The sequence below is a fragment of the Cololabis saira genome, chromosome 16 (assembly GCF_033807715.1).
Source record: "Cololabis saira isolate AMF1-May2022 chromosome 16, fColSai1.1, whole genome shotgun sequence".
In the NCBI taxonomy this organism is placed as follows: domain Eukaryota; kingdom Metazoa; phylum Chordata; class Actinopteri; order Beloniformes; family Belonidae; genus Cololabis; species Cololabis saira.
In genome coordinates, this window is record NC_084602.1 from 40132196 (window position 1) to 40156816 (window position 24621).

At 43.5% G+C, this 24621-nt stretch overlaps 1 protein-coding gene across 1 annotated transcript in view; it reads right to left on the reverse strand.

Moving 5' to 3' along the window:
- Nucleotides 1-1570: 1570 nt before the first annotated feature.
- The window catches only part of gabrg1 (gamma-aminobutyric acid type A receptor subunit gamma1), a 38752-nt gene continuing 15701 nt past the window's right edge, over nt 1571-24621 (reverse strand). Inside the window, exons 2-9 of the mRNA XM_061744079.1 lie at nt 20163-20323; nt 18036-18103; nt 13389-13609; nt 11056-11138; nt 5297-5434; nt 4172-4324; nt 2026-2234; nt 1571-1948 (exon numbers count right to left, since the gene is read on the reverse strand). Coding sequence (XP_061600063.1) covers nt 1661-1948; nt 2026-2234; nt 4172-4324; nt 5297-5434; nt 11056-11138; nt 13389-13609; nt 18036-18103; nt 20163-20323 — 1321 coding nt within the window. The 3' untranslated portion in view covers nt 1571-1660. The remainder of the gene's footprint in view (nt 1949-2025; nt 2235-4171; nt 4325-5296; nt 5435-11055; nt 11139-13388; nt 13610-18035; nt 18104-20162; nt 20324-24621) is intronic.

Consider the following 24621-nt stretch of genomic DNA (forward strand, 5'->3'; position numbering starts at 1 on the left):
AAAGAAACTGCTGTCGGTTAAAAGAAGATGCTCTTGATGAAACGTTTCCTCAGGCGTCTCCTGGGAAAACAGTCCTGCGAGCGACGAAGACGCTCATGTGTTTGAAGATGAGCAACGACGACGCTGAAAACTCAACTGATGAAAGACTTCAAGGAAAATCAAGACACACCGTTTAAAGTTCCAGGTTACAGCTACAAAATGCAATGCCCCCCCCATCCCCCTCCAGCTTCTGAACAACATCAACGACTCTTCGAAGGTTTGATGGCAATATTTCCTCGGTGGTGACTGGAGTTTAGCATCTGCAGACACTCAGGTCGTCCAACGCTCGCACCGTGACCTCCCTCTGACCCCTGACCTCTGACATTCTCCTGACATCCCCCCGACTTCCACCTGACATCCCCCTGACCTCCGTCTTCCCCCCGACATCCTTCCGACTTCCCCCTGACCTCCCTCTGACCTCTGACTTCCCATTTAACCTCCAACTTCCCCCTGACTTCCCCCTGACTTCCCCCCGACTTCCCCCTGACTTCCCCCTGACTTCCGACTTCCCCCCGACCTCCGACTTCCCCCCGACTTCCCCCTTACTTCCCCCCTACCTCCAACTTCCCCCCGACTTCCCCCTGACTTCCGACTTCCCTCCGACCTCCAACTTCCCCCTGACCTCCGACTTCCCCCTGACTTCCGACTTCCCCCCAACCTCCAACTTCCCCCCGACTTCCCCCTTACTTCCCCCCTACCTCCAACTTCCCCCCGACTTCCCCCTTACTTCCCCCCTACCTCCAACTTCCCCCGACTTCCCCCTGACTTCCGACTTCCCCCTGACTTCCGACTTCCCCCTGACCTCTGACCTCCAACTTCCCCCTGACTTCCCCCTGACTTCCGACTTCCCCCTGACCTCTGACCTCCAACTTCCCCCCGACTTCCCCCTGACTTCCGACTTCCCCCTGACCTCCGACCTCCAACTTCCCCCTGACCTCCGACTTCTCACTTACTTCCCCCCAACTTCCGACTTCCCCCCGACCTCTGACTTCCCCCCAAATTTCGACTTCCCCCCGACTTCCAACTTCCCCCTAACCTCCGACTTCCCCCTGACCTCTGACCTCCAATTTCCCCCCGACTTCCCCCTGACTTCCGACTTCCCCCTGACCTCTGACCTCCAACTTCCCCCCGACTTCCCCCTGACTTCCGACTTCCCCCTGACCTCTGACCTCCAACCTCCAACTTCCCCCTGACCTCCGACTTCTCACTTACTTCCCCCCAACTTCCGACTTCCCCCCGACCTCTGACTTCCCCCCAACTTCCGACTTCCCCCCGACCTCTGACTTCCCCCCAAATTTCGATTTCCCCCTGACTTCCAACTTCCCCCCCGACTTCCGACTTCCCTCCGACCTCCGACTTCCCCCCGATTTCCCCCGACCTCTGGCTTCCCCCTGACCTCCAATTTCCCCATGACTTCCCTCTGACCTCCCCATGACCTCTGACCTCCCCCTGACCTCTGACCTCCCCATTACCTCCATTCCGGGGTCACGTTGGAGAGCGAGACTGTCAACGCTAACTGCAAATATGGCGGTTTTGAAGCGTGAAAATGTGTTTTTATTTTCTGTAAACCTAAAATGTTTGCGGATGTAAAACTCCAGCCCCCCCTCGTTTAAGACCGGGTTTATAGGTACAGATACCCGACCCAGTAGACCAGGTTGAACAGGCCGAACGCCGTGGGGAAGAATATCCGCGAGTACGAGTCGATCTTGGAGACGCGGACGTGCATCCGGTTCTCGCGCCAGGCGCCGGAGCGGCAGTCGTCGAAGCAGCAGAAGAAGCTAGCGCAGTCCTTCCCGTCCAGGCACTCGTAGGCGAAGTCGTCCTCCTCGTGGTACGGAGCGATGTTGTTCATCTGCAGCAGCGACACGCCGGGCCGGATGTTCACCATGCTGGAGGCCCGGTGCTGCATCTGGAAAACACAGACAGGTTAGCGGTTAGCGCGCAACGGTGTGGCATCTCGCCACGGCCTAGCGGAAAGCTCGGTACCTGCGCGTGGTTGTTGTTGTTGGCCTTGGCCTTCTTGGTCTGCCGGTTGCTGGTGAAGTAGTGCAGCGTTCCGTACTCCATCAGCGCGGCGAAGGTGAAGATGAAGCAGACGGAGACGAACAGGTCCATGGCCGTGATGTAGGAAACCTTCGGCAGGGACTTCCTGGAGATGGTGCTCAGCGTCGTCATGGTGAGCACCGTGGTGATACCTGCGAGGGTCGGGGGGAGACAGGTTCCTTTCAGGGATGTCAATCAAACATCAGTTAAACTACGTCACTAACTACATCACGGTCCAAGACAAGACCTTTCTGTAAATTCTTCTCTTTCATTAACTTGGAAATGAGTTTTTATATCCAGGGTCCTCAGGGGTCACCGTTCTCGCACCTAGGCCAACCTCGCATGGAAGTGCCGCAAAGTGGCCGCAAAGTGACCGTATGCTCTTCCAAAGACACACGTTGGGTCTTTGTCTTTCCCGGGCCGGCAGATGCAGAAGAAACTGGACTATGTTGGAAATGCGAACCAGCAATGGAGCGACGTCCAAGAGGACTGCAGTGGCGTAGGAACGCGGGCTGTTGTAGGCTTTAAAACTTAAAACTTGTTGGTCCAAAGTGCTCTTTGTAACTGCGCAGGGTTTTTAGCCCCGGTTCTCACTGGTAGGGAAGGTTAAGGTGGTGGGTTTGAACATCTACCGTTAACTAAGGGAACTTTTCCACTAGCACCTACTCAGCTCTACTCATCTCAGCTCGGCTCGATTCAACTTGGCCTGGTTTCTTTTCCACTACAATTCAGCACCTGGAGCAGAAGTAGGAGGTTGGATCCAGTGGCTTGTGTTCCATATCAAGTTAAATGAGAGAGAGAGAAGCTTCAAGCGGCGATGCTTTTTAGTTTTTTTTAGTTTGTCTCTGCTGCTGAAAAGTCAGCTGGAGCCGTGAGCAGCTATGAAGAGACAGAGCTCCTGGTGGATCTGATCGTTCCTTATCTCCGTCTAGATCCCTTTTTAATTCTCTCCTTAGAAAAGTAATCCATTACATATTACTAGTTACTTTTAAAAAAGTAATCCCTTACACTACTTAGTTACTGGTAGCTGAAAGTAACTAGTTACATTACTAGTTACATTACTTTTGGATTACTCTGCAATATCACCTGAGCTGCACCATCATCTCAGAAAATTAGAATATTGTGATTTTCTGTAATGCAATTACAAAAATGTCATACACTCTGGATTCATTACAAATCAACTGAAATATTGCAAACCTTTATTGTTTTAATATTAAAAAATCATGGCTTACAGCTTAAGAAAACTCAAATATCCTATCTCAAAAAAATTTGAATATTCTGGGAATCTTAATCTTAAACTGTAAGCCATAATCAGCAATATTAAAATAATAAAAGGCTTGGAATATTTCAGTTGATTTGTAAGAATGTATGACATTTTTGTTTTTTTAATTGCATTACAGAAAATAAAGAACTTTATCACAATATTCAAATTTTCTGAGACAGTCCTGTAGTTGGAACTTTATTACTGCAGTGCCCAGATCAGATCAGCACCAGAAGTCCCGTAAAATCCCGTAAGATCACGTTAAAGGCTGATTTATGGTTCTGCGTTACACCAACGCAGAACCTACGGCGTAGGGTACGCGGCGACACACACCGTACGGTGTGTGTCGCCGCGTACCCTACGCCGTAGGTTCTGCGTCGATTTAACGCGGAACCATAAATCAGCATTAAGTCAGACAAGTGTTGCGCAACGCGTGAAGACGCATGAAAGGCAAGTTTGATTTTCTTTTCTGTTCTCCCGTTCTACATGTAGCTGAAAAGCTTAAAGTAACTAAAGTAACGTATTTTTTTTTGTCTTAGAGTAACTATAACGGGATTACCCAAATTACAACTGTAACGCGTTACATTACTGCGTTACTGGCGAATGTAATCTCGTTACAGTAACGCGTTACTTTGTAACGCGACCAATCGGTGGCCTGTAGTGTGATGACATCACAACCCAACTCTGCCGCTTAGAACCTCGGCAAAATAGATACAGAAAAGTATCTACTCAGCACTTTAGACCCCTTGGTGGAAAAGAACCAAACCAAGTGGAGGAGAGTCGAGTAGGTGCTAGTGGAAAAGTGCCATAAGTAATAAAAGACCCAACCTAGAGACGTCCGAGCAGGAACGGCATCCTTGTTGATCCAGAAGGAGACCCAGGACAAGACCACGATCATGCTGCAGGGGATGTAGGTCTGGATGGTGAAGTAGCCCATCCGCCGGCTCAGGTCAAAGAAGATGGTCAGGATCACGTAGTCCCCTGAGAGGAAGAGGACATGTCCATCACATACCTGCAAACACTCCCGATTTATTCGGGAGTCTCCTGATTTTCAACCATTTCTCCCGCCCTGCTCCCGATTTGTAATTTCTCCCACTTATCTCCTGATTTTAAAGTGAAATGAGACAATGGTGTTTCATGTGTCGTGGTACCGCGTGGTACCTTACAAACCTGGCAACCGAACCCAAAAGCACCGCCCTACGTGCCTTGCGTGCCATACGTCACTGCTACGTCCAAGCTACGTAGACGCCCCATCTACAGCCCCCCAATCTTGCGCTCAGAAGGCACGCCGGTTTCCCCCAGTGTCCAGCCGCGGTACTGCAACAAAAAATCCCATGGGGCCCAGAAAGCTTTTTTCCCATAGACCGCAATAGTAAAAGAGAAGCCTCTAAAACTGTTCACAGGAACCTCCAGCTGTAATCACCGGCAATTACTAATCTTTGTATTCTATATTTTTAAGTCATGGACTTTATATCCGTCAAAAATGTTTTATAACGGCCAGAAAAGTCAAAGAAAAGTCTCTTTCACGGATGACGTCACAGCCGTGTCCGTGCATTCCACGGATGTTTATATTAATATATATTATGTAATTATATTATATTAATACATTAATAATATATGTGATACTATACATGTAATAATATACATTCATTAATATATTATATTAATACATAATATATTAATATTATTGTTATTAATATTAAACATATTTGGCTCCAAGAAGGCTGTAGAGTCATTTTGGGAGGTACATTTTAGCACATTTCATTGTAGCTATGGATTTAAAGCTCATTAAAAGTGGTCTTGTTTATATCAGGGCGGGGATGTTGTGAGTGGAGCATTCCAACCGCTACCCCAGAAAACCTCCCTCTTTTTCACAGCCCAATGTTGGCAGGTATGCGATCACTGTGGGTTACTGCCTTAAATCCCGTAAAACCGTCCCGGTTGGGGTCTTACCCGACTGAGTGTGGGCCACGTCCGAGGTGTTCCTCATCCCTACGAAGGCGAACTGGTAGAGTCTCCAGTAGCGCTGGTCGGCCACCTCCACCGGCCTCTTCTGCCACCGGTACATGATCTCGTTGGTGGGGTATCCGTCTGCAGAAACACACACGGACCAGTCAGGAGGCCGACACCCATCACTCAAAAACACACCACGGACCAGTCAGGAGGCCGACACCCATCACTCAAAAACACACCACGGACCAGTCAGGAGGCCGACACCCATCACCCAATCCACCAATCAGATTCAGACTCTGTATCACAGACGGATGTAGCTACCGGGTCAGAGGACAGTGGGAGGTTCACTAAACTCAAAAGGTCATAGGTCCCCCCAACTTTAATTTTGTTTTCCAATTGAGTCAAATAAATGAAGTGGGTTAGGGTGCCAACCAATGTGGCTAGCTACCAGCGGCGTTATCGTAGGGTTGCCACCCGTCCCTTGAAATACGAAATTGTTACGTAATTTGGAATTAAAAGTTCAGTATTGAACCAATACAGACATACAGTATATTATTATGCTCTTATCTATTCATGTTATAATATACAGGTGAAGGTCGGAAAATTTGAATATATTGCAAAACTTCATTGGTAGTAAATTCAACTAAAAGTTAAACAAATTTAAATATTATTTCCCACTACATTCAAAGTGAGATATTTCAAGCCTTTAATTGTTATAATTTTGATGATTATGGCTCACAGTTTATGAAAACCCCAAATAAAAAATCTAAAAAAATTTGAATATTTTATGAAATCAATAAACAATTCAATCATCAAAATTATAACAAATAAAGGTTTAACATATCTTGATTTGCATGTAATAAGACGAGGTAATATGTTAGTTTCACCTTTTAAGTTGAATTATTGAAATAAATGAACTTTTACACCATATTCTAGTTGAATTATTGAAATAAATTAACCTTTACACCATATTCTAGTTGAATTATTGAAATAAATTAACTTTTACACCATATTCTAGTTGAATTATTGAAATAAGTTAACTTTTACACCATATTCTAGTTGAATTATTGAAATAAATTAACTTTAACACCATATTCTAGTTGAATTATTGAAATAAATTAACCTTTACACCATATTCTAGTTGAATTATTGAAATAAATTAACTTTTACACCATATTCTAGTTGAATTATTGAAATAAATTAACTTTTACACCATATTCTTCACCTGTAGAATATATTATACATCTGGGCTGATGGACATACGTAGCATAGGAGGCTATTTCAGTTGCTAGTACGGTTGGCTGTCTGTACAGTCATGCAAGTTCAATGTTATTAAAGCTCTTTAAACTTTAAATCAAAGCATTTTGTTTTTTCATATAAAATAAACAAATTTCAATGCCTTATTTCTATCTCTGAAAGGTGGCAACCCTACGTTATTGGGTAACCTGACACTTCCCTCTGCTCTCCAAATACTTCTGGTTTCACGGTGGCTACATCCACTTCTTCTACAGGTCTGGTCTGGAAGGGACTCAGATAACGGGGGGGTTAGCGGGAACACGGCACGATGGCGAGGTAGACGTTAGCATCCACGATGTAGCTGAAGCTCAAAGACTCAGTCTCATCAAATTTCCTCAAATGAGCAAAAAGTTCGCCTTTGCAAATTGGTTTGTAGACGTTAGCGCGTTGTAGATAAAACTGGAGTTCTGATAGTTCATGAAACCGCTTATGTGATGTTGTACTTGTGTTTGCATGGATGAAACGGTCCAACGTCTCAGTGGAATACGCCCCAAAACAATCCCCGACAATAAGAGATGCACTGGTTACAGTTTTCTTCACGGTCCGACTCAGATCTAACCTGAAATACACAACAGGCTTCTCCTACATCTAGTTTTTTAATCGTGTGGGTTGTTTCCGCCACCGTCCCACCGACCTCACGTACGTTTCTATGGCTGTTGATCAACACATCCACCAGGGGGCAGTGGCGAGTCTGTGTTGTTTCCTGTGGTCTGGATGGAAGTATCTATATTGAATGTCGGGCATAAAAGTGCCTTCAGTCGCACTGAGCATGCTCAGTAGGACACGGCTGTTTTAAACTGGTGGATTAAGTTACTTAACGATCGTTGTGCCGGTCGACGTGATTTACAATCATTAAGGGAAAAGATGGAAAACTTGAAACAAACAAATCAACATAACGTCATTTATTGTATATGTTGTCCACCAACATCAGCTGATTAGAGATATCCAATTCAGAACTGATCAATCAATAACCTGCAGCTATCCTAAGTCTGGCTCCAGGGAACTTGACCCAAGGGAACCGAGGAAACTCTGGACACCGTTGGACGGATGTTCAACAAGTCAGAGACGAGTCATGTGACGTAGGCGGAGCAACAAGCAGACTGGTTGGAGCTGGTATTACTGTTACCTGGGCGCTCCCGTGAGTCATGGTGTAAAGCCCCGCCCCTTCGTGAGTCATGGTGTAAAGCCCCGCCCCTTCATCAGTCATGGTGTAAAGCCCCGCCCCTTTGTGACTGGTTTTCATCGAGCTAGCAGAGCTAGCAGAGCTAGCAGAGCTAGCAGAGCTTTACGCTCCGCTGGCCAACACCTGTTAGAGATACGGGACCAGATCCAGGAACTGGGGGAACCTTTGCAGTCGCTGGTCCAAGATTGGGCAGCAGTAGCTCAGGTGGTAGAGCGGGTCGTCCAATGAGCGGAAGGTTGGCGGTTCAAATCCCGCTCTGTCCCAGTTTGCTGTCGTAGTGTCCTTGGGCAAGACACCTTACCCACCTTGCCCCGTGTGAATGTGTTTGAATGTGTATGAATGTTGGTGGTGGTCGGAGGGGCCGTTAGGCGCGATATGGCAGCCACGCTTCTGTCAGTCTGCCCCAGGGCAGCTGTGGCTACAAACGTAGCAGCTGTGGCTACAAACGTAGCAGCTGTGGCTACAAACGTAGCAGCTGTGGCTACAAACGTAGCTACCACCCCCAGAGAGGATGTGTATGAATGAATAATGATCTAAGTGTAGCACTTTGAGATTTATTGAATGTAAAGTGCATTATTACAAGTTAAATTCATTATTATTAAGACTCTGGAACAAACCACCATCGTACTCTCAGCAGAACTGAAGACGTATCTATTCAGGACGGCATTCGGCACTTAATAGTCACTTTTAAGGTAATTTTTACCAATTTGGGATTTTATCAGGGCTTTTACTATTAATGTTTAATCTTTGGGTGTTTAATTATTAATGTGTTTGTTTATTAACTATTTGTTCTTAGACTTAGAACTGTGAAGCACTTTGGTCAACTTTAGTTGTTTAAATGTGTGTGTGTGAGAGAGAGAGAGATAAACATATATATAGAGATATAGAGATAGATAGAGAGAGATAGAGATACAAAGATTGGGATACAGAGATATACAGATATAGAGATAGAGAGATGGATCGATCGTAGCATCTCTACCAACAAACCCGTCCACTACCGAACAAAGTTTTAAGCTTCAGACCTCAGAAACTAAACCGTCCTAAAGCCTCGTTAACAACGACGACAGCTCCGTCTGCACGCGCTCAGAACGACCTCCACTTGGGAATCGTTTCACGTCTTTCTCTCTTTCTCTCTTTCTTGCTCATTTGAGGACATTCAGTGCGACTGCGGCGCTGTCGGCCGCCGGCCCGGTGGAATGGTCTCTGGAACACGAACACCACAGACAGGAGCGGCGTTAGCAGGATGCAGGACACGGATGAGGGATGGAGCAGACGGAGCAGACGGCATGAATCAGACGGGGGGGGAATGATCCATCAGTCCTGTCAGAGCGATGGGTGACCTCCCCCTCCGGCGGGAGAGGATGATCGATCGCTGCAGCCTCAAGCAGACGGCCCTTCATCAGCATAGACATGTATACGTAGAGGCCGCATGGAGCTGCATCGATACGTCAACGTCGCCGCCATGTTGGATGTTCAAGACTGCGCTGGAAACTAATACAAGTAAATGGACTTATTTTCATAAAGCGACTTTCTACAAAGAAATATACGTTTTACGTCTCATTTATTCATTCACACACGCACTAATATACTTGGGAAACAGTTAGGCACCAAATATAATATATTTATTTATTTTTTTCTCTTTTTTCCTCTTTTTTCATCTTTTTTTCCCTTTTTTCATCTTTTTTTCTCTTTTTTCATCTTTCTTCATCTTTTTTTCATCTTTTCTTCCTCTTTTTTTTAAATCTTTTTCATCTTATTTTTTCCTCTTTCTTCTTCTGTTTTCCATCTTTTTTCATCTTTTTTCCTCTTTTTTCCTTATTTTCATAAAGCATCTTTCTACAAAGAAATGTACGTTTTACGTCTCATTTATTCATTCACACACGCACTAATATACTTGGGAAACAGTTAGGCACCAAATATAATATATTTATTTATTTTTTTCTCTTTTTTCCTCTTTTTTCATCTTTTTTTCCCTTTTTTCATCTTTTTTTCTCTTTTTTCATCTTTCTTCATCTTTTTTTCATCTTTTCTTCCTCTTTTTTTTAAATCTTTTTCATCTTATTTTTTCCTCTTTCTTCTTCTTTTTTCCATCTTTTTTCATCTTTTTTCCTCTTTTTTCCTTATTTTCATAAAGCATCTTTCTACAAAGAAATGTACGTTTTACGTCTCATTTATTCATTCACACACGCACTAATATACTTGGGAAACAGTTAGGCACCAAATATCATATATTTAATTTTCTCAGATGGTAAAAATAAGAACTTTATTGATCCAACATAGGAGTAATTCATGTTATATCAGCTATAGAGAACAAGGTAGTGCCGAAAGTAACAAAATAACATATTTAAACCATTTTTCAGATTTTTTCAGTTATTTTATTTTCTGAAAAATGGTTCAAATATGTTATTTTGTTATTTGAAAAGTTTTTAATTTGTTTTGTTGATGAGAAAATATGTTTCTCTATTTTTCTTATTTTTGTGAGGGGGATATATATTGTTTTTCGGCACTACCTTGTTCTCTATAGCTGATATAACATGAATTACTCCTATGTGGGATCAATAAAGTTCTTATTTTTACCATCTGAGAAAATTAAATATATTATATTTGGAGCCTAACTGTTTCCCAAGTATATTACTGCGTGTGTGAATGAATAAATGAGACGTTAAACGTACATTTCTTTGTAGAAAGGCGCTTTATGAAAATAAGGAAAACAGAGGAAAAAAGATGAAAAAAAGAGGAAAAAAGAGGAAAAAAAGAGGAAGAAAGAGGAGAAAAAAGATGAAGAGAAGAGAAAAAAAGAGGAAAAAAAGATGAAAAAAGGAGGAAGAAAGAGGAAAAAAAACATGAAAAAAGGAGAAAAAAACATGAAAAAAAGAGGAAAAAATAGGGAAAAAGGATGAAAAAAGAGGAAAAAAAGATAAAAAAGAGGGAAAAAGAGGAAGAAAGAGGACAAAAAGATTTTAAAAAATTAAAAAATATGAAAAAAGAGAAAAAAAGAGGAAAAAGAGAGAAAAAAGATGAAAAAAAGAGAAAAAAATAGGAAAAAAAGAGAAAAAATAGGGAAAAAATGAAAAAAGAGAAACAAATAGGCAAAAAAAGGATTAGGGTTAGTTTACAGCGCAGTTTTGCCACATCCAATATGGCGGCGGCGTTGACGTATCTCAGCAGCTCCATGGGAGGAGGAGAGATGGAGATGATAAAAACATCTACGTTTATATGTCTATGGTGAAGTGGAGATGAGCGGGTCAGGAATGAAACGGGGGGATGTTTCACCACCTACAGCTTGAAAACTCCAGCGGGCACGAGTGCTCGTCCATGGGAAAGTTATGCAGCTTAAGGTAACACTCCGCATTAATAGTCAACCTGATAAAAACAGACAAAGATCAAAGTCTCAGCATGTTTTCCTGCTCATCTGAAGGTGGCTGAACACAGTAAAAGGCTCTTGCTGTTCTCTCCACGACTACGCCAGTAAACACGGACCATAGATCAAACCTGACAAGCGGGGGTCGTTTAAAGGAGAAGAACAAAAGTACAGACGAGAACAATAAAACTGCTAACGCTAAAAGGCTTGTTGTTGTGCCTGTTTCAATTCTAGTTTTATAGTCTTTGGGTCCAGCTACCATTGTAGTTTTTATTAGTTTTAGTCACGTTCATTCTCCTTTTAGTCGTGTCAAGTTTCAGTCGACTAAAAGTCTGAGCATTTTAGTCTAGTTTTAGTCAGAATTGTCCATTTTAGTCTAGTTTTAGTCAAAGATTGTATTTTTTTTTAGAATTCAAACAAGGTTATCTTATTATTCTATTATTGTTACCTTATAGACTCAAGAATACATTCATTCCAGATACAGAAGACTCTCATTTGAGTTTAAAACATATTTATTTTTCCTGTGATCCTGGGATTGCAGCAGCAGAACTAAACCAGAGGAAACTACAGAAAACATGGAGATTAAGGATCTTTGTTAGAACATTTCGTCTCGTTTTGGTCCAAAACAAGAAAAACGAAAAAAAAAAAAAAAATAAATGGAAAAGAAAGAAAAAAAAGGGAAAAAATAATAAAAAAAACTAAATAGAAAAAAAGGAGGAAGAAAAGGAAAAAAGTAAAGAAAAAAAGAAAATGTAGGTATTCAAATGGGATTTGTGCTTAAAAAGTCAAAAAACAATCATTCCTGAGATCCAGCTCACACATTAGAAGTTTTACACTGACAGACAGAAAGATGAGAGCTCCTGAAAGTACTGGGAACAGAGGAAACTACTTAATAATGGATATTATGGATCTTTGTTGGAACATTTCGTGTCATTTTGGTCAACGAAAATGAAGACACATTTTAGCAGAGTTTTTATTTTGTAATCTACATTTTAGTCTGGTTTTTATTCCTCTACGATATTGCATTATATATTTAATTATCGTTATCGTCACATGACCAGCTTTTTCGATGCGTCTCATTTTCCTCAGGTGATAAAGGTTTGTTGACGGCGATATTTAGTCATAATTTTCATTGATGAAAGCAACTTTACTGCCAACCAGGCGAGCGCTGCGCCGAGGCGTCGTACCTGAGCGTGTACATGGTAAATCTCTAGGTACTACCTAGAGATTTATATACAAGACCTGATAGTGCCTTATGTTCCTGGCAGAGCTCTCCGTTCTCAGAGTGCAGGTTTACTCGTAGTTCCTAGAGTATCTAAATGTAGATTTGGAGGGCGGGCGTTCTGCTATCAGGCACCATTACTTTGGAACCAACTTCCAATCTGGGTTAAGGAGGCTGACACCACCTCCACCTTTAAAACTAAACTTAAAACCTTTCTGTTTAGTAAAGCCTATAGTTAGTGTTTAGTAAACCTCTAGCTGGTGTTGGTAAATCTCTAGGTAGTGTAAACTTTAGTGTGTTAGAGTCAGTAGTCATAGTTGCAGCTATAGAACAAGATTATAATAGTTAGTCTCAAATATAGCTTGGTGGTAGATATGCTGCTATAGGCTTATGCTGCAGGGGGGACCGACATGATCCGCTGGGCGGTGCCTCTCACCCTTCTTCTCCTCTCCTCTTCCCTTCCTCTCTTCTCCATTTCCATTTTTATTTATTATAAGTATCTCATATCTATCATTTTTGTCCATCGTTCCTGTAGTTTCTTGTGCCGGCCCCCCTTTTCTCTTTTGTGCATGTTTGCAGGCCGGAGCCTCAGGAGCTGCGTGCTGGCCTGCGGCCCCCCCCCCCCTCTGGTCATCCTGATGCTGCTTCCACCTGCCTGCTGAGCTGTTGCCGTCCCCGACCCCCCAGTCTGGCCTTCGGCAGGAGGGTCCCCCCTTATGATCCAGGTCCAGGTCCAGGTCCAGGTCCAGGTTTCTTCCTCCTAAAGGGGAGTTTTTCTTGCCACTGTTTGGCTTAAGGTTTTTCTCCCACTAGGGGAGTTTTTACCTGGTTTATGTTTATGTAATCATTGCTCGGGGGTTTATGTTCATGTTCTGGGTCTCTGGAAAGCGTTTAGAGACAACATCTGTTGTATTAGACGCTATATAAATAAAATTGAATTGAAAAAATTTAATTGAATTGAACATGACTCTACCGTCGTACCTGAGCGTGTACATGACTCTGCCGTCGTACCTGAGCGTGTACGTCGTACCTGAGCGTGTACATGACCCGGCCGTTGCTCCACAGCCTCAGCAGCCGGTTGGGCGTCGTGATCCAGTGGGCGTCCGACTTCCTGGAGTTCCTGAAGAAAGTGTCGGGGATCCAGATCTTTCCTACCATGTTGCTGTTGAGCATGAGCAGCTTCATGGAGCTGTTGAACTTCAGCCGGCTGTCGTACCACGTCTGGGCGAAGAAGATGTCGATGGTGTATTCCTGCGGGGGAGAAAAATGTATATATGGTCAAAACCCAGGAGGCTGCAAGGAACCACGGTCCTCCGGTACGGTGTCTGACCCGGTAGGATCTACTGACTCAGCCAACTGGGGCTAAGTCAGCTCCTAAGTCTGGGGCCGATACTTCCCTTTTCCCTACATGCTCCCCCTGGGATTCATTCTTGGAAAATATAACATGTCTATTCACTGCTATGCTGATGACACGCACATTTACATGCCATTAAAACACTCCGACTACCGCTCTTTTAAAAGTTTACTAGACTGTCTGGAGGACACTTTTTAAACTTGAATGAAAATACAACTGAGGTCCTAGTTTTTGGTCCCAGTGCTGCCTGAGACTCGTACGTAGATCCAGGACCCCTAAAACCACATGTCAAAGATACGGCCAAAAACCTGTGTGTAATTTGGTGTAATTTTGGACTCTAACTTTAAAATGGAGAAACAAATTAACGCACGGCGTTTAGCGCAGCAACGGCGTGCTGCCACTCACTCGCTTTATTTCATACTGTTTATATACTTATTCTAACTTTTACTGTGACCACCAAATAATGTGGTTTTCCTGTCCCCTCATCCACAACATCTAGATCTAAGTCTCCGTGAAAGTCAGTGTCACGGTGGCTGGTCACCCTCTCATTCATTCTGACGCCAAACAGGCTGCAGGAAGCCACTGCGCATGCTCAGTAGGTTCATCCATATGCATTTATGGTAAAAAGTGGGCGTGTAGAGGGCGGGATATGAGGCGGATTTAGCTGCGCAACCTTCCAGCTGGACTGTGATTCATAAAGAGAACATTGCGTGCAAGTCTGCGTGCACATGGTTTTATTGATGCAGATTTTTTTTGCGCCCGGCATTTTCAGCTTTTGAGTGTACGTGCACTTTTAGTTTGAATCCTACGCAGTCCATTTTAAATGAGGCCCCTGGTCTTTTAAATGTTTTTTTCTGGGGTTCTTAGCATTCTTTTCCCTGTACATTCCCTAACCCCCCCTGGGATCCATACTTAGAAAATATAACATCTCTATTCACTGCTATGCTGATGACACGCACATTTACATGCCATTAAAACATGAACATTAAACAAACGACTCCCACTCTTTTAAAAGTTTACCAGACTGTCCGGAGGACATTAAAGCCTGGATGGCTTTAAACTTTTTTAAAGCTAAGCAACTCAACTATTAGTTCCCCCCTCCAAGCTAAAGAGGTCCTCTTCAGTACCGGTCCTGGTTCCGGACCTTGCTGCTGCACATACGCCCGGCTCCTTCTATGGCTGATTTCAAATCTCATCTTAAAATTAATTTGTATTCACTAGCTTTTAACTCACCATGATTGTTTTATTTTATCTATGTGTTTTACGTCGTCCTGTTTTGTTTTTGTTTTCCTTTCGCTTGTCCAGCACTTTGGTCACTGTTGTTGTTTTTAAAGTGCTTCATAAATTGACTTGACTAAATATGTCTCTGGAGTTCCAGGTCTGAGTCCATGACTGAACCAGATTTCAGGCTCATCACTGGTTTGTAGCTGTAATAGCTGAAGCTGTGCTGACTCTTAAACTCTTCTTTTGGTCCAAAAACAACAACTTTGTTTTTGTTCAGCTGAAGTAAATGATGTCACATCCACTCATGGATTTGTTTTTCTGCATCTACTCAACACTTGCATGGGCTCATCGTCTCCTGTTCACATTGTAATGTAAAGGTGTGTGTCATCTGCGTAGGAGTGGTAACTTATGTTGTTGTTTATTATAATCTGAGCTAGCTAACGTTGGTCAGCTGTTGTTGTTTTTAAAGTGCTTTATAAATAAACTTGACTTCACTACCACTCCCAACCACCTGGTGGCAGTAGTGCACCGTTTTAGCTGTTTTACAGCCACCAATAAATAAAAGAGAAGATGACGAGTACGTCCCGCTTAGGGTTGCCAACTCCCTGAAGAATAAATCAGGGCCACCTCATCGGCCGGGCCGGCCAACCCGATTGCCTTCACTTTTCCTGGCGTGGTGAATTTTTTTAGCCCCTTTTTTTGTGAGTGAAATGATTTTTTAACTATTTGCCTCGAACCTGAATTGAATTAGATGCATATTTCTGAATGCCATGAACACATGGAAAACAAATTATTATCCAGCAATTCACTTTAATACAAAATAACAAAATGAACTGAATAAAATAAGTATCTTTCTTAAACAGAAACCTGTCCTGCTTAACTTTAAATTGTATAAATTAATACAAAACAATAGAAAGAAAACAGAACATCCATTCTAATGTAATAGTGAACATTTTTGCAATAACAAAAGTGCAAACAGAAAGTCTGTAGAAAACTTGTAAACACATTTGTGCCTCAAAGGCCATGACTGTAACTACAGTTGTAGTAAAACGGAATAAAATAACTTATGAACTCAACAACTCAATGCCATTTTCCATTGGCATTTTATGACTATTTCTGACTCTCACAGTAATACGGGACACAGTGAGTCCTTTTTCAGCTCAATACAGGACGAGTACTTTAGTTTAGAACGATTCCGTTTTTCAAGGGACGGTTGATAGAAACCCACGAGCAAAATCGAGCAACAAGAATGAACCAATCAGAGGAGGCGGAGTCCTCGCCAGCATTCATGCGCCAACCTTTATAAATGCAGACTAGCAATGTAAACGCATTATTTGCAAGACCTGATAGTGCCTTATGTTCCTGTCAGAGCTCTCCGCTCCCAGAGTGCAGGTTTACTCGTAGTTCCTAGAGTATCTAAATGTAGATTTGGAGGGCGGGCGTTCTGCTCTCAGGCACCATTACTATGGAACCAACTTCCAATCTGGGTTAAGGAGGCTGACACCACCTCCACCTTTAAAACTAAACTTAAAACATTTCTGTTTAGTAAAGCCTATAGTTAGTGTTTAGTAAACCTCTAGCTGGTGTTGGTAAATCTTTAGGTAGTGTAAACTCTAGTGTGTTAGAGTCGTTCCTGTAGTTTCTTGTGCTGGCCCCCCCTTCTCCTCCCTTTTTTTTCTCTCTTTTGTCCATGTTGCAGCATCCTCTGCCGGACACCGGAACCTGCAGCGTGGAAGTGAGGGGGGCAGGGTAACGGCCCGGGCAGGCGGGGGAGAAGGTTTGTCCGTCAAGACTCCTCTCCTTGGCCCTGCCCCTTTTCAACCCTTCCCTGACCCTGCACCCCAACCTGGGACTTGCTGATTGGGCCGGAGCTTCGGGAGCTGCGTGCTGGCCTGCGGTCCCCACCCCTGGTCATCCCGTTGCTGCTTCCACCTGCCTGCTGTGCTGCTGCCGTCCCTGACCCACCAGTCTGGCCCTCGGCAGGAGGGTCCCCCCTTATGATCCTGGTCCTGCTCAAGGTTTCTTCCTCCTAAAGGAGTTTTTCTTGCCACTGATTGGCTTAAGGCTTTTCTCCCACTAGGGGAGTTTTTACCTGCCATTGTTTATGTAATAACTGCTCGGGGGTTTATGTTCATGTTCTGGGTCTCTGGAAAGCGTCTAGAGACAACTCTGTTGTATTAGACGCTATATAAATAAAATTGAATTGAATTGAATAAAAAAAACGGTCTTTAAGGGGAAACACCGATCCCTGTGGTCTCAGACCGAGGTTCGGACCACCCTGACGACACGTAGCGATGCCGCTTCGATTTGACAGGGAACCAAACGCGCATAAAATTTTAACATTTAAATTTAATTCTTGCCATTGACCTGGTCTTTGTACGTTTTGACCGTATAGAAGCGTAATTCTTGTCAGTTGTGTGAAATAACAACTGGAAACAGGCATTGTGTCATAGAATTGTCAAATTGGTTTAATTCACCGTTCAAATTGTTACAGATTACTTTTGTAATCCTGTATTTGACCCGGTCTTTGTACGTTTTGACCGTATAGAAACGTAATTCTTGCCATCGTAAGAATGAGATGAACCTGCTGGATCTACTGCCCTTACTTTATAACAACTTGTGCTTTTTATTATTTTACCTCTTTTCTTATCATTTTATTTCATTTTATTTGTTATTTACTGTTTAATTGTGTCTTGCTGTTTTTAATGTGGATGTAAAGCACTTTGAATTACCTTGTGCTGTGCAAATAAACTTGCCTAAAACCCTGATTGATGAAACATCAGCCCGACCTGCTTGGTTACCATGGCAACAGGCCCGTGGAGACTCAGCCGTCAACGTGTTTTTTGTGTGTTTGGCATCGACTGAGATGAAACCGGTCTGATAACGCCGCTCTGTCAGGTGTGTTTCCGTCAGAGATGATATTTCAAAGGTCTCTCCTACACAATACGGCTCTTAATCCGCCGCCGCTCTGATCCCCGGCTCTTATTCTCCGCTTTAAGACTTCCTACAGCTATAAAAGCTTCAGCTGCAAAAACACACGGAGGCTGTTCCAACCGGATCCTGGATAAACCGGAACACCGGAGATGAAACGGGTCTCACCATGTTGATGGGGTCCACCGGTCCGATGCTGTTGACGTAGACGGCCGTTTCAATCACCGTCGGTCTCACTGGAACACAAGGAGGACACGTCGTCAGAAACACGTCGTCAGAAACACGTCGTCAGAAACACGTCGTCAGAAACACGTCGTCAGAAACACGTCATCAGAAACACGTCGTCCAAAACACGTCGTCAGAAACACGTCGTCAGAAACACGTCGTCAGAAACACGTCGTCCAAAACACGTCGTCCAAAACACGTCGTCAGAAACACGTCGTCAGAAACACGTCGTCAGAAACACGTCGTCAGAAACACGTCGTCAGAAACACGTCGTCAGAAACACGTCATCAGAAACACGTCGTCAGAAACACGTCGTCAGAAACACGTCATCAGAAACACGTCGTCAGAAACACGTCGTCAGAAACACGGCAGCATTTTACTTCAGCGAACACGAACTCGGAAGTTGCAAATGAGTTGTGATTCGATGCTAAATGTGTTCTCAAAAGCCTCCGCCAAAACCCTCAACCTCTTTAGCAATGGTGGAATCATCAGAAAACCAAGTGGGACCTTCAGAAAAACAATGGTTCTTTTCCACCAGCATCTACTCGTCTCCTCCACCAGGTTTGGTTCTTTCCCACTAGGGGTCTAATGTGCTGAGTAGATACTTTTCTGTAACTATTCTGCAGAGGTTCTAAGCTGCTGAGTCGGGCTGTGACGTCATCACACTCCAGGCCACTGATTGGTCGGGGGGTTGGAGTCAGGCGTCTGAGTCAGGATGTGACATCAGAGAAAGAGACTCTGACAGAGATTCTTGTTCATTTTATTCGCAGCAGAAGTTGGTGATCCAACTCTGAGGTGCAGATGTTCATAAACCTGGTGCTAAGGAGAGAATTAAAAAGGGATGTAGACGGAGATAAGGAACGACCAGATCTACCAGGAGCTCTGTCTCTTCATAGCTGCTCACGGCTCCAGCTGACTTTTCAATTCAATTTTTCAATTCAATTCAATTTTATTTGTATAGCGTCTAATACAACAAAAGTTGTCTCTAGACGCTTTCCAGAGACCCAGAACATAAACCCCCGAGCAATTATTACATAAACAATGGCAGGTAAAAACTCCCATAGTGGGAGAAAAACCTTAAGCCAAACAGTGGCAAGAAAAACTCCCCTTTAGGAGGAAGAAACCTGGACCAGGACCAGGACCATAAGGGGGGACCCTCCTGCCGAGGGCCACACTGGGGGGTCGGGGACGTCAGCAGCACAGCAGGCAGGTGGAAGCAGCAACGGGATGACCGGGGGTGGGGACCGCAGGCCAGCACGCAGCTCCCGAAGCTCCGGCCCAATCAGCAAGTCCCAGGTTGGGGTGCAGGGTCGAGGAAACGTTGAGAAGGGGCAGGGCCAGGGAGAGGAGTCTTGAGGGACGAACCTTCTCCCCCGCCCAAAAGGGGCCGTTACCCTGCCCCCCTCACTCCCACACTGCAGGATCCGGTGTTTTACACAGCAGAGACAAACTAAAAACATGAAAAAAACTTCTCTCACTCTCATTTTTTAACTTGATATCAAACACAAGCCACAGACCAGCAGCACATCTATCATCTCCTCCAGGTTCTACATCTTTAGTGTTGTTGTCTTCTTCGTTTAGATACACAATCAAATACGTCACAGCAGCTTCACTCCAACCTCCTACTTCTGCTCCAGCTGCTGAATTGTAGTGGAAAAGAAACCAGAGTTGAGATGAGTAGAGCTGAGTTGGTGCTGGTGGAAAAGTGCCACGAGTGGGACCATCAGAGGGATCAACTGAAGTGATGTTGTAACAAGAATGGACCAAAGTTCTTCTACAACAAACTGAGACACTGAAGTCACACAAGAAATGAAAACTTCAAGTTGTTGCTGCTAAACATGATCCACAAGATCTTGATGGGAAACTGAGCATCCTGCATATCTTTACTTTCCTTTCTTTGGGACTTCATCGATTCAAGAAAAACAGCAAAAGATGTTGTTGCTTCAAGAGAGACGTTGACAGCCAACAGGTAACATTATCAAGATGTTTATTTGGGCCACCGGCCCCGAGTTGGACACACCTGAACATTAACCCGAACCCCGACTTCCCAGAATGCCGTGCAGGACTCACCTCCGATGTCGGGCCGCAGCTTGTTGTCGTAGCCCTGCAGCAGTTTGTTCAGGATCTGCGTCACGTCGCTCTCGTAAACCTTCGGGGACAAGACCCAGGTCTTGTTGATGGGGACGTCCTCGTAGTCCTCGTCCTCCGTCTTGCTGGGCCCGATGGCCGAACTGGGAAGGAGAGAAAACGCGGTTTTTAAATCTCTCCCCAGCATCTCCGTTGGTTGGATTTCCTCCCCGAAAGCATCTTTACTGAGACGTTATTCTAGGGTTGCCACCTTTCAGAAATAGAAATAAGTGACGCCCCGATTTCAGCAGTGCAGGCGCCAAAAAAAAGGGACATCCCCAAAACTTCTAAACTGCATAGAAATGTATTCATTATTAGTTTTACGTTGTGAGTCGGACCACTGATCCCGTCACAACTGTGTTTATTAGTTTAAGCGTGTTTGTTTATTTAATAGTTTTTCTCCTCTCATCCTCTCCTACTAACCCCAACACACGCACATAATCTTATCTCGGTCATAAACCCCCGAGCCATTTTGAGCTACTGACACGCACGCACGCACGCACGCACGCACGCACGCACGCACGCACGCACGCACGCACGCACGCACGCACGCACGCACGCACGCACGCACGCACGCACGCACGCACGCACGCACGCACGCACGCACGCACGCACGCACGCACGCACGCACGCACGCACGCACGCACGCACGCACGCACGCACGCACGCACGCACGCACGCACGCACGCACGCACGCACGCACGCACGCACGCACGCACGCACGCACACACACACACACACACACACAGTCAGTGTGGTTCTCGTGTAGTTTAGGCGTCTGAATTTATCCGGTGTCGTCTTGCCATCTTCTTGACACTTATGTAAATAAATTCTGATTAATTTGAATGAGAGAAGTTATTTGTGCTTATTTTACACATTTTTCACAATTGCTGGTTGACAAAGGCTTGTGTTCGATCTTCTTCCTTCAACTATTATTCTGTAGAATAATGTACTTTGAGACTGATTTTTCCTGTTTAGTTATCATTTTCCTTATTACATCAGGTGGTGTCCCGTTTTGATTAATCATTTTGATAATTCAATTTGATAAATAACCTACTTTATTAATTATTAATGACTGTCATTCGACAGTCATTAATAACTCTTGATAACTGAAATAGCATCTCCACTGTGTGGCACAACAGTGTAAAAGTTAATTTATTTCAATATTTCAACTAATATATTACAAAATCTCATTACATGCAAAGCAATATATACATCATTTTGATGATTGAATTGTTTATTGATTTCATAAAATATTCTAATTTTTTGAGATTTTTTTATTTGGGGTTTTCATCAACTGTGAGCCATAATCATCAAAATTATAACAAATAAAATCTTGAAATATCTCACTTTGAATGTAGGATAATAATAAGATATTTGTTTCACCTTTAGTTGAATTTACTATGAATGAAGTTTTGCAATATATTCTAATTTTCCAACCTTCACCTGTATATTATAACATCAATAAATAAAGAGCATAATAATATATGTCCGTATTGGTTCAATACGGAACGCAACTTTTAATTCCCGATTACATAACAATTCCGTATTTGTATACTCCATTATTGGAGTTAAATTCTGGAATGATGCCAACATAAATTTGTAAAACATGTCATTCTCTTCGGGTTTTTAAGAAAATGGTTAATTCATTCATACGGTAATTCAACTTATATATTAGAAAATCTCATTACATGCAAAGCAAGATATGTTTAACTTTTATTTGTTATAATTTTGATGATTGAATTGTTTATTGATTTCATAAAATATTCTAATTTTTTTAGATTTTTTATTTGTGGTTTTCATAAACTGTGAGCCATAATCACCAAAATTATAACAAATAAAGGCTTGAAATATCTCACTTTGAATGTAGTGGGAAATAATATATATGTTTCACCTTTAGTTGAATTTACTCCGAATGAAGTTTTGCAATATATTCTAATTTTCTGACCTTCACCTGTATATTATAACATCAATAAATAAGAGCATAATAATGTGTCTGCATTGGTTCAATACGGAACTTTTAATTCCCAATTACGTAAAGATTCTGTATTTCAAGGGACGGGTGGAAACCCTACGTTATTCAGACGTTGAGCTGCAGATCTGCATCTCCATGTGTGTTCGTGTTAAACACTTCTCCTCCGTCTTCCTCCTCAAAAGCATCTTTACTGAGGTGAATGTGGAGACGTGTGTTTGTGTTAAACACGGCTCCTCGTCCTCCTCCCCAAAAGCATCTTTACTGAGGTGAATCTGGTGAATGTGGAGACGTGTGTTTGTGTTAAACACGGCTCCTCGTCCTCCTCCCCAAAAGCATCTTTACTGAGGTGAATGTGGTGAATCTGGAGACGTGTGTTCGTGTTAAACACGGCTCCTCGTCCTCCTCCTCTCAACCTCGACCCCCAGGGGACCAGATCTGCTCTCGGCCCAGATGGCAGTCAGATCTTCTGGCCGGCAGCCACAATTAAACGTGCTCTAAAAGCCCCTGGAGGGATTTAGGTTTGAGGAAACGCCAGATTCATCTCAGACGTTAACAGAAGCGCTGGGAGGCAGACGAGTCATCCTCCTCTCACATGTCTGACGCATCAAACACAGCTCACATATCACCGCTTCTTATAACCCTTTAACTTATTTAGTCCCAAGATTATGAATTTATATTCGTTTTTACTAAAAGATGTGTAAAAAAAATAGTAAACCCTCTTTAAATGCTCTTTTTTGTGTAAAAAACAATCAAAAACATCACTTTTATCACTTTCTAGCAAAAGTAAAACCAAAATAAAAAGCAGGAGTGCAGGATTCTGCAAAAGATGATGTTTTGGCCGTTTGCTGGTCACACAACGCCAAGAGGATAAGACATAAACACTGGTCTTAGAGGAGCAACTGTTGCTGCGCTTCAGTCTGGAAACCAACATTTACAAGAGAGCATTCAAGACTTCTCGATCTTCCAAGAAGCAGATATTTTTACCGTGTTTTTAAAGAAGAAACATTTTTTCAACATATAATGTCCAAAGGAAGAGGATTCTATTGTCTCTCTGCACCACTTCCTACGAGGAACCGTCGAGCAGTGGATGGTTTGAATTAATTAAATCAGCCGCGGCGCAGCAGGCGTGCGATTAGAACGCTGCAAACGCCGCAGTGATGCTGCGGCGCTGCTGATTGAAACATGTTGGATCCAGCAAGTACCAGCAACACCAGACCAGCTCCATGAGAGCCATCGATACCAGCACCGTTCACTGCAGAGAGAAACAGCAGTTTACTAAAGTTTATTAACCCTCAGTAGGATCTAGGTATCTTTAATCCCTTAGCTGTGCAGAGGTGACCATGTTCTCACTCTCTTTTTTTTATTTATGCTGCTTTTTTTTACTTGTTTTTATTGTAGCACTTTGATATTTGATTCAAATATGAAGTGTGCTATAAATAAAATGTATTATTAGGGCCCAATGACTTACAGTGCGAAGGCCCTATTGTATCTCGTTCTCGTTGTTTTTATTTGTCTGACGAAATGAGGGTCTTTTTTCCCCCTAAACGTGCCCCAAAAGTCACCAAATTTTGCACCAAGCCAGGCCTGGTGAAAAATTTGATATTTAATGGTTTGCATTAATGGGCGTGGCCTAACGGCTCAACAGCGCCCCCTAGAAAACTTTGTGCCTCAAGCCCCACAATACGGTTTGACGTACATGCAGAAAAGAAAAGTCTCTTGGCGCCATGGCCGAAACCCAACAGGAAGTCAGCCATTTTGAATTAATCGTGTCATTTTGGCGAAATTTATGACATTTCTTCGGCCGTTAATGCGGCCCGAACCGTAACGTGCCCCCAGGTGTGTTATACATCAAAATGCGACTACGCGCATTACTTTTCTCAATCAAAAGCGTTACCGTGGCGACGATAAATGCCAAAAAGTGCGCCCACCCTTCATCTGATTGGTCCATATTTGATAGTTCCTACTTTCTGCCATAACTTTTGAATGGTTTGACATAAAGAGTCATTGTGGAGTCATCGGACTTAGTTTTGAGTCCTTGATCTCTATGGCTGAAAATTGCACGCGCAAGGGCCCGTTCATCGCTGCTTGCAGCTTTAATTATTATTATTATTATTACCTGAGACTGTAAAGAGACCTGAGGACTTGGCGTTTAGCCCGGGCAAGAGCTGGTACCAGCACTAGTACCGGAGCTGGTACCCGGGTGATTCTACCTCCTCCATGACACAGTAACCCCGTGCAGCAACAGGAGTCTCGCCACTTCCTGTGGACGTTTGTCTGCAAACAAACCTCATCTCAACTGAGTCTTGGACCATAAATCTCGAGCAGGAAGCTTACGGACGGCGGCGCCGCTAATCCCGCCTCTTAATCCACTTTAACGGCTCCAAACTCCGAGATAAATAACTAGCTAAATAAATAACTGGATTACTC